The 10,412-nt window shown below is 34.6% G+C and overlaps 1 protein-coding gene across 4 annotated transcripts; it reads right to left on the reverse strand.

Annotated features, from left to right (window-relative positions):
* Nucleotides 1-427: 427 nt before the first annotated feature.
* LOC125275912 lies at nucleotides 428-9,488 on the reverse strand. Of its 4 annotated transcripts, XM_048203236.1 has the most exons (16): nucleotides 9,348-9,488; nucleotides 8,947-9,120; nucleotides 6,730-6,846; nucleotides 5,700-5,771; nucleotides 4,714-4,731; nucleotides 4,542-4,559; nucleotides 3,487-3,504; nucleotides 3,315-3,332; nucleotides 2,972-3,007; nucleotides 2,608-2,661; nucleotides 2,410-2,499; nucleotides 2,189-2,251; nucleotides 2,069-2,107; nucleotides 1,928-1,993; nucleotides 1,785-1,823; nucleotides 428-1,612 (listed from the first exon to the last, which is right to left on the reverse strand). In XM_048203236.1, exons 1-16 carry the CDS (start codon nucleotides 9,358-9,360, stop codon nucleotides 1,578-1,580), a joined length of 870 nt encoding a protein of 289 aa, XP_048059193.1. In that variant the 5' UTR covers nucleotides 9,361-9,488; the 3' UTR covers nucleotides 428-1,577. The 4 variants fall into 4 exon arrangements, with proteins under 4 accessions (XP_048059193.1, XP_048059195.1, XP_048059194.1 ...); XM_048203238.1 differs by lacking the exon at nucleotides 3,487-3,504; XM_048203237.1 differs by lacking the exon at nucleotides 3,315-3,332.
* Between the last annotated feature and the right edge of the window lie 924 nt (nucleotides 9,489-10,412).

Raw genomic sequence — 10,412 nt, forward strand, 5'->3', positions numbered from 1 at the left:
CAGGTCATCTTGACCATGTCTATATGCCTAAATGCATTGAGTTGCTGCCATGTGATTGGCTGATTAGATATTTGAGCTAATGAACAGTTGAACAGGTGTACATAATAAAGTGGCCAGAGTGCATATACTAATATTAACATTACACACTTTCGTTCAATTGCATATATTACACTTACAGTTACGTATGCATAAATAAAATACAGGTGTCAATCAAAGGTAATAATATAAAAATCTAAATAAGGCTACAACCATATAGGCCTAAATATATATTTAAAAAAACTGCTAAAAGCAAATAAGCTTTTATGATCTTTATGGATTTCTTATTAAGAAAGTCTCTATATAGAGCGATGCACTTCACATTTGCCAAAACAGTTTTAAATTCCCATTTACATTTGCGGTTTAAATAAATGCAACATGCTTTAACAGCTTTATAAAGGGGAATATTTTAATTAATCATGTTTCAGCAACATAACTTTAGATTTTCTCATTCACACAATTAATCTGAAAACAGGCATACTTTCTGTAAGATCAGGATTTTTCCCCTTTAAAAACTAAACCAGAGGAAGTTTCTAGCATTATGGGTTTAAAATCAAAGATACTAAACAGAAACTCATTCAGATGGACAGTGATGATTAACGTGATGTTAATTAAACCCGTCAAATAACACTGACAAAGAAGTGTTTCCACTGAAAATAATCACTACATTTAAATAAGACACAGAGCATTTATGTTTTTGCAGTGAAATGGGAGAGATCCTCCTGAAAAATCTGTTTAAAAATTTAAAGGATTTAAAGGATAAAAAGTATTTAGAGTCAGAAATCAAACTATTACATCTGGTTTATAATCTGATGCTTAATTCTTTGGCCAATTTTACATTAAATGCTTGAAATGAAATGGGAATGGCATGATTTAAACACGATAAATTCATGCTCAAAATGTTTTCTGTTAGTGAGGAAGGTTTACCATTTATTCTGTTGTACAGAGATACGTAGAGGATTTCTAAACTATTGTCATTTGTAGCAGATAAATGTAAACTAAATTTGAGGGACATCCAGAGTGTTACTGAAATAAAATGTCAAAACATTTCTGTCTCCTGCGGGAATCTGAGCCGAAGGTCGAGTCTGATACTTTAACTAAACGACAGATCATTACTATTAGGGTCTAGCAATGTCATTTCACAAATAACCTTTTGAAATCAATGCTTCTATGAACTAGTGATTAATTAACACATTTCTAATACAAACATAGACAATAATTGTCATGCGTTTGAAAAAATACTCCTCCAGAGGTAGATGGTGTTCACCGGGATTTTCATACAAGTAAAACAATAAATTCAAATCATGTAAATAAATGTCACATCATTTTGCTGGTTCATTGAGGATGTGTCCAAATGTCCATGATGTTGATCTGGTGTTTGACCTCCTGATGCTCTTAGACGTAAAAACCTCACATTAATGGCCACGGGTTTATAATGAAACAAGCACAGATGACTGTGATGTTCAGGTTTCCATGTTCTTTTGGCATTGATGATGGAAGTAAAGCTCTAGATCTGATTCTTCAAAACAACCTGAACATCTTTAACTGGAGTCATCGCTGTCCTTTCTGTCTTGAGCTGAAGAAAACAACAAAACAAGATTTCATTTGAACTCACAGCCATTTAAAACCTGAGAACTTGTGTTTCTGATTATAAAAACACTCAAATTAAACAGCAAACATTTAAAGTGCAAATGAATGAAAGCATGAATATGTTGTTCATCTTTAGATTAAATGAACTGAAACATTACTGAGGTTTGGCAGTGAAATGGTCTTGGATCTGCAGCGTCCTGAAACACAGAATAACAGCATTATAATGTCTTCATAATCAGCGATTTGACATAATAATGAAGTGACATTTGAATGAGAATGAATGAGAAACTATTAACATTACTTGGCGGTTTTAACAGCAGGGCATTCTGGGTAACGGTGTTCTGATCAGTGTCTTCTCTCTCCATGGCTGAAAAAAAAAAAAAAATCACATCCAGTGTCTCTCTGACTAAAAATAAAAACCATTAAACCCACTGTAACTCACCAAAGTTAGGCAGAGAGATGATTTTGGAGCCCATTGCACCTAGAAAAGTCATTACAGACACGTTCAGTGAGTGAGATGAAGAATCAGCGTCAGATAAGAGATGAATTCAGATGTTCTGACCTCGAGCTGCTGCTGGAGTCGCTTCAGTGTCACAAAGACTTTGAGTGTCATGAACCTCCTCAGCTGAAAGAGACGGAGAGAAACCATTAATGAAACACACCTGAACAACATCTGAAGAAGATCTGAAGAACATCTGAACAACATCTGAAGAAGATTCTGTTTATACCAGTGACTGCAGTGAACAAACTGTGTGTGTGTGTGTGTGTGTGTTCAGGACCTACTGTGTTCCTCCTCCATATTGGGATCTGTGGTGTTTTCTTCATCTGAATCATCATTTAAAGCTGCACCCAAACCTGCACATCTCTCTGCTCCTGATGGAGATCATGTTATTAAACATGTTCATGTATTTAATAATCAACACAGTGATGCTGTACAGTGAGTGACAGTAACGTTTTATTTTCATAACAATTCAGACTCACTTATTTCCTCCAGCAGTTCTGGTTCTATTGGTGTAACATCGGCTTTAGGATCCACTGAAATAAGAAATATTCACACAGTCAGTCTCCTCATATTATATCTTTCCACTTCAGTTTATGATCAGAGTGATCTGAGGACAGATTCATTTTTTGCACATAAAGTAATTTTGATCTGTGTTGAGAGTGAAATGATGTTGTATTTGATCATATTTTGATTTAGATTTGTTCATACAACAATTAAAGTGAACAATAGTGGATGTAAACTTACTTTTGTGAAAACAAATGAACATCAACACAAAAGTTGTTCAAGGAAATAACAAATTAAGAAATTCATACTTTTTTGAAGATTTTAACAATTCAGACTCACTTTCTGGCCACAGGCCTCGTGACCCTCGATCTGAAACTATGAATATTAACAGATAGTGTTGAATTACAGACCAAGAGCAAAACACCTTTGAAATGTACAAGACATAATGAAATTAAACACCCAAAAATAATATTATTCATATAATATTCATATTAATAAATGTAAAACTTTGCAATCAAGGACATTTTTGTTAATTTTGTACTTAAAGTCATTTTGTTTTTATGACATTACTGAAATAATGTTGCGAATATTGATTTAGTTTGTTTCTTATTGATACGTTGCTTTATGTTGAATAAACTGAACAATTAAAGAAAGTAAATATATATTAGTGCAGGAAACTCACAGCTTTCAATGTCACAATCTAAAAGAAAGAAAAGATCATGTCAGCACTCTGGATCAAAGTACAGTAGAGAATGAATTATCAATGTTTGGTAGAAGTAAAATACATTACAGAATCTTATATAGGACTATAAATGATAAGACAAAGTAAATATATATTAGTGCAGGAAACTCACAGCTTTCAATGTCACAATCTAAAAGAAAGAAAAGATCATGTCAGCACTCTGGATGAAAGTATAGTAGAGAATGAATTATCAATGTGAGGTAGAAGTAAAATACATTACAGAATCATATATAGGACTAATGATATAAATGATAATGTCAATGGCAAAAGATTAAAAGCACAAATTCATGTGCCTAATTTGTCAAAGTTATTTTATTCTGATTTGTAGTTTTGAAAAGAGTTCGATTTACTTGCATCTACTGTTAGTTCCAGCAAATCACCTGAAATAATACATTTTAACAGTCAGTCTCTTCATCTGACTTCAGTTTATCATTATGAGATGTAAAGATTTATTCTTGACTCATAAACCGCTCATGCAAAATATGAAACATTATTGGCACAGAATATGATTCTTTGATAGTTCTGATTCTTTTTGAAGACTAAAACAATGTTTTAATAATCAGTGTTTAAAAATCTAAACAGCACTGATATAGCTGAATTTATCAAAATGACAAATAGTTTCCTAAAATATAACATTTTTTATATACTGTACATGGACTAACATGAAGGTTGACAATACATGAAGGAGAACAAACACTGTGTGTGTGTGTGTGTGTGTGTGTGTGTGTGTGTGTGTGTGTGTGTGTGTGTGTGTGTGTGTGTGTGTGTGTTTTTGTGACATATCAGGACACAAATGTGTATAATGACATGGGTATGACATAGGTATTACAAGAAGAGGGTGACTTATGAGCACATTACCTCATGTCCCCATTTTTCAAAAGGTTTATAAATCATACAGAATGAGTGTTTTTGAGGAAGTAAAGGTGTGCACAGTTTCCTGTGATGGGTAGGTTTGTAGGGGGAGAGAATGTACAGTTTGTACAGTATAAAAACATGTTCATGCATTTAGTCATGGACACAGTGATGCTGTACACTGACAGTAACTTTTTCATTTCGTTTGGGCTTTTTAGCAATTCTGAACTTGATACTTCTTGATATGTTGCTTTGTTGTGTTAAATAAACTGAACAATTAGAGAAAGTAAATATATATTAGTGCAGGAAACTCACAGCTTTCAATGTCACAATCTAAAAGAAAGAAAAGATCATGTCAGCACTCTGGATGAAAGTACAGTAGAGAATGAATTATCAATGTGAGGTAGAAGTAAAATACATTACAGAATGTTATATAGGACTATAAATGATAAGACAAAGTAAATATATATTAGTGCAGGAAACTCACGGTTTCCAAGGTAAGGACCTAAAAGAAAGAAAAGATCATGTCAGCACTCTGGATGAAAGTATAGTAGAGAATGAATTATCAATGTGAGGTAGATGTAAAATACATTAAAAAATGTTTTACAGTACTAGAAATCAGACAGTGATGCTGTACAGTGACAGTAAAACAAACGTTTTTAAATGAAGAGACTTTTTAAAATACATTTTTAGTCGTTTTAACAATTCAGACTCACATTCATCCGCTAGGCATAATCTCCTATAATCTGTAATTAGTTTCTGCAATTAAACTGTTGACCCTTCCTTTACCCCTTAACCCACCTTAAACCTTCCCATACCACCAAACCTGTGGTCACCTGACCAGTATCACACCTCACTAGCAGTAAAACAGTACAACATCAACACAATAATGTAGTATCCTGGAGTAACCACTAGGTTTACAATGTTGTGCGTTCTTACATGGACAGTTAGATGAAGATGATGTCCCATGCGAGAGGCAAGTGTCAACTTCAACTCAGTTCAAGAAGTAGTCTGATTTATATTGAAGATACTAAAAATAAGTATAGTATAAGATACCTAATATAAAGTGTGACCTCTAATCTGATGTTAATGTCTGTTTTGTGTGGTGAATTATTTACTAAAATCAGGAAAATGTATCACAAACCGAACACCCAAACAATAAAGACACTTCTGCTGAACACCATGCAGTGTTTGAATTTAAATGAATTATTCTTGTACAATTTGTTATTCTTATCAGAGTTAGGGCTTTGTGTGAAAGTATAAAAGGGAATGAATGATCACATGCACTATAATCTTATCAAGCACTGTAAATCAAATATATTATGATTTGTTTTGCAGTGGCTAACTTTTGAAAGAGCTAGACGTACTTGTATTTATTTTATTTCACCTGAAATATATGTCTTGACTCATAATCAGCAAGTGCAACATATACATTATCGGCACAGAATACTTATATAGGTTACATGGACTCACGTGTAGGTGGCTGGTGGATTGTAGTTTCATTGACTGGTTCTCTTATACAAATTGATGCTATTTTTGACAAGTCTAAAAGACACAGAGAGGAAAGTTTAATGACAGTTCTGTTCTCTGATTCACATCATGACTGAATTTATGTTTGACTTAGAAGAGTCAGACTCACACCTTAAAGGATTAGTTCACTTTCAAATTAACATTTCCTGATAATTTACTCACCCCATGTCATCCAAGATGTTCATGTCTTTCTTTCTACAGTCGAAAAGAAATTAAGGTTTTTGATGAAAACATTCCAGGATATATATATATATTTTATATATATATATATATATATATATATATATATATATATATATATATATATATATTAACCATAAATGCTCATCTTGAACTAGCTCTCTTCTTCTTCTTCTCTATCTGAATTCCAGCAGTGTAGACACTGCTAAGTGTATTACTGCCCTCCACAGGTCAAAGTTTGAACTAATTGTTATATACTTGCACTAGCATATTGAATATGACAATTTAGTTCAAACTTTGACCTGTGGAGGGCAGTAATACACTTAGCAGTGTCTACACTGCTGGAATTCAGATAGAGAAGAAGAAGAAGAGAGCTAGTTCAAGATGAGCATTTATGGTTAAAATATATAAAATTTAAAAAACTTTTTAGAAAATGAGTGATGGTTTCTCTAGATAAGACTCTTATTCCTCGTCTGGGATCATGTAGAACGTTTTGAAGCTGAACTGAAACTGTAATTTTGACCTTCAACCGTTTGGAGGCCATTGAAGTCCACTATATGGAGAAAAATCCTGGAATGTTTTTCTCTTCATTTCTTTTCAACTGAAGAAAGAAGGACATGAACATCTTGGATGACATGCGGGAGAGTAAATTATCAGGAAATTTTAAATTGAAAGTGAACTAATCCTTTAATTGTCATAACTGATGTTTCCAGTTATATTCTGATTTTTATAAATATTAAGTCATTCTGCCCTGCTATTCATCCTATAAAGGACTTACAGGAATAATACTCACTTTGATGTTTGATGAGAAAACATTTTCTCAGCAGATAATAAACAAGAATGATGATGGCAAGAACAACTAAAGCAACTATAAATCCAATGAGCACCGGCAGCAGGACGTTCACTTCATCTGTCACAGAAAAACAAAAATACATCACTCATCAACATTTATTTGGGTTATAATGGAGCAAAATCAAATGTAATATTAATTAAAGCTGCAAGCAGTGATAAAAGAGCCCTCGCACCCGTGCCACCGCCACCTGGTGGCTTTCGGAAAACAGAGCACGGTGGGCAATATGCATTGAAGTTTATAAATATAGGAGGACTACATCAGTCATTTGCCACACTTTCTGCTACCAGCTGGTGGCGCTATGAGTATAACTAAATTTTGGTGTGTAGATGTCTTTGAGGCCAGGGCACTTATCAAACATGTGAAGTTGATTGAACACTGTATGTTTGAGTTACAACAACTTCCTGTTTTGTGGCATAAAAGGATTAGTTCACTTTCAAATGAAAATTAGCCCAAGCTTTACTAATCCTCAAGACACTTTCTTTAGATCATACTCGTTGATCCCGCTCACTGCCATTATAAAGCTCGGATGCATCAGGATATTTATTAATATTTCTCCGATTGTGTTCATCAGAAAGAAGAAAGTCATATACACCTAGGATTGTTTGAGAGTGAGTAAAGCTTGGGCTAATTTTCATTTGAAAGTGAACTAATCCTTTAATCACATAAATTATCACTCAGTGTTGTATGATTTATTTAACTCGTTTCTAGCATGTTTGGTACTTTATGGCATATTTAAATATGTTTCAGGGAGTGAATTACAGCAGGTGGCGCTATGACTAACTGAATATTTAAATGCAGATGTCTTAGCAACATCTTATGCAATGTGTTAGCAACCGGGAAAAGCTAAAATACATTTAGATTCTTACCTAACTAGTTTCTGTGATCGGGATCTTCTTGTTGATTTCATGTTATCGTTTCGTCGGATGGCAAAAAGACCTTTATCCATGATGAAAGTGGAGCGGGCGGTCGGTGAATCAGTTCGCAAAAAATTACGAAAATTCGAGGACTTCTGCGTTAGCCGAGAAGCAGTAATCTTCCGATTCGCGAACAAATGGAAAACAATTTGTAAGTGAACTTGGCTGCGCTGTGTTTTTGACTCTCAAAGAACCGGTTCATAAGAGTCATTTGTTAATGAAGCTGACTACATTGGGCGCGCTGTGTGCGCATGCAACCGTCATGCAGCTTATTGAAAGACGTGTTTTCTTGCCATCATTTTACAATACGCTGTTTTTTATGTCATCACATTGAAGCGCCGCTGCTGAAAAGCAGTAGTAGTTACTTGAAACACTGCTAACATTTATATTTTATTCTCTGATAATTTTGGGGTGGCAGATGGGGTGGCAAAGCTTTTTCTTAGGGTGGCAGTTGCCACCCCATGCCACCCCGGTAGATCCGCCCCTGTCTCTATCTGAATTCCAGCAGTGTAGACACTGCTAAGTGTATTACTGCCCTCCACAGGTCAAAGTTTGAACTAAATTGTCATATTCAATATGCTGGTGCAAGTATATAACACTTCAAACTTTAACCTGTGGAGGGCAGTAATACACTTAGCAGTGTCTACACTGCTGGAATTCAGATAGAGAAGAAGAAGAAGAGAGCTAGTTCAAGATGAGCATTTATTTTTAAAACTTATATAATTTATTTATTTATTTATTTATTTTTAGAAAATGAGCGATGGTTTCTCTAGATAAGACCCTTATTTCTAGTCTGGGATCATGTAGTACGCTTTGAAGCTGCACTGAAACTGTAATTTTGACCTTCAACCATTGAAGTCCACTATATGGAGAAAAATCCTGGAATGTTTTCATCAAAAACCTTCATTTCTTTTCGACTTAAGAAAGAGAGACATGAACATCTTGGATGACGGGGGTGAGTAAATTATCAGTAAATTTTCATTCGAAAGTGAACTAATCCTTTAATTGAAAAATGTTATAGGTGGCGCTATCGAGCCATTTTGCCACACCTTATTCTAAAACCAATATCAGATGTAAATTTTTACCACTTCTGACGCGTGTGCAAAGTTTCATGAGTTTTCGAGCATATTTAGGCCCTCAAACGTGTGAATCATTTCGGAGAAGAAGAATAACTGACAGCAATAGAGTCCTGTGCTCGGGCCCTAATAATAAACTGATTTATGAAAAATAAACTCTGACCTACCCGTCCTATATGAATCATCATGGTTTCCCCCGATGGTGATGGGTGGTTTAGGCGTGTTATAATGTGGACGCAATGGTCTTCCAGACTCCGTGTTCGAGTCTGAGTTCAGCTGCTCATCAGGTAACGGCGTCTGATTGTGTCTCATCTCCATCTGCACATGTTTAGGGTAGAAGCCTGTGGCCAAACACACCAGCAGCTGCTTGACTGATGATCCAGACGCTTTAGTAATTAATTAGTCTATATAACAAACAGCTAGCCAGCCTTATTATGTGAAGATCATAACACATTCAAGAGCTCTGAGAGAATGCTGTAAAGTTTGGATATAGCATAATTAACTACAACTACAGGCGAATGCAAAGTTTCATGTAGTTACAATAACGGAGACATTGAAGATTTCTTACCATTTTTTTCCATATCTTGCGAGATCGTGTGAATCAGCAAAATAGCAGAAATCACTGACTTTGAGGAACAAATCCTCGTGTTTCGGGTTGAATGTGATAAAGCAGGACATCCGCAATTTACCCGTGCATATTCACATTTCCATTTGAACTACACAGATTCATAAGCCAGTTAAACTGCAGTGTGTGTCAATTCTCTGTTTTCACCAAGAACGAAGGACAAGCATCTTAAAATATAGTAGGCCTATATATAGGCTACCGTAATATATTTCTCTTAAAAAATGTAAATACATTTTTAGAAACTGGTTAAATCACATTCAGTGCACAAGACTTGTATTTGAGTGGACAAAACACCATAGAAAACAACTTGTTTAACACGAAATATGCCTTTTACTAGCCTTCACTAGGCGTTTTAGTTGACTTCAAAACGTCAGACTTTGGACTATGAAGCTTTAATTCTGTGGGTCTGTAAACACAGCTAACAGGGAACATTCTTAAAACTAAACTAACGTTCTGGCAATGTTCATTAGTAACGTTAAAAGTTGTTTTTAATAATGTTCTCAAAACTTTAACACATGATCTATTCACCCTCCATGGAATGTTAGACATCCTTAACTTTTGTAAATTGTTTCAGAACGTTCAGAAAACATAAAAAAAATGGAATTTTGAACATTCAGAGGACATTCATAAATATAGCTTACAGCGTTTTCATTCATCCTTGCGCAATTTCTGAAATATGGCTCCATTTCTCAAAATTCTACACATAAAACATGCACTCAATGTAAAACATCACACATATCTTTCAAAAGGAAACGCTTCATTCAAAAATATTTTAACTATTCTAAAATTATGTTTTAGTGTAGTAACTCCACACATAAACATCAAATGATTATCCACATACACACCACACAGACGTGAAAAATGTAAAACACTACTCTCTTTTGCTTGTTCAGTGTAGTTTGTCACGTGTACATGTACATGCACAAATACACTGTATATACAGTATGTATGCACAACTGATGAACTTTACAGTTATTGAACTGAATTGAGAAATGACTTGAGCTGTTT

Source organism: Megalobrama amblycephala, linkage group LG9 (assembly GCF_018812025.1).
Source record: "Megalobrama amblycephala isolate DHTTF-2021 linkage group LG9, ASM1881202v1, whole genome shotgun sequence".
NCBI lineage: Eukaryota > Metazoa > Chordata > Actinopteri > Cypriniformes > Xenocyprididae > Megalobrama > Megalobrama amblycephala.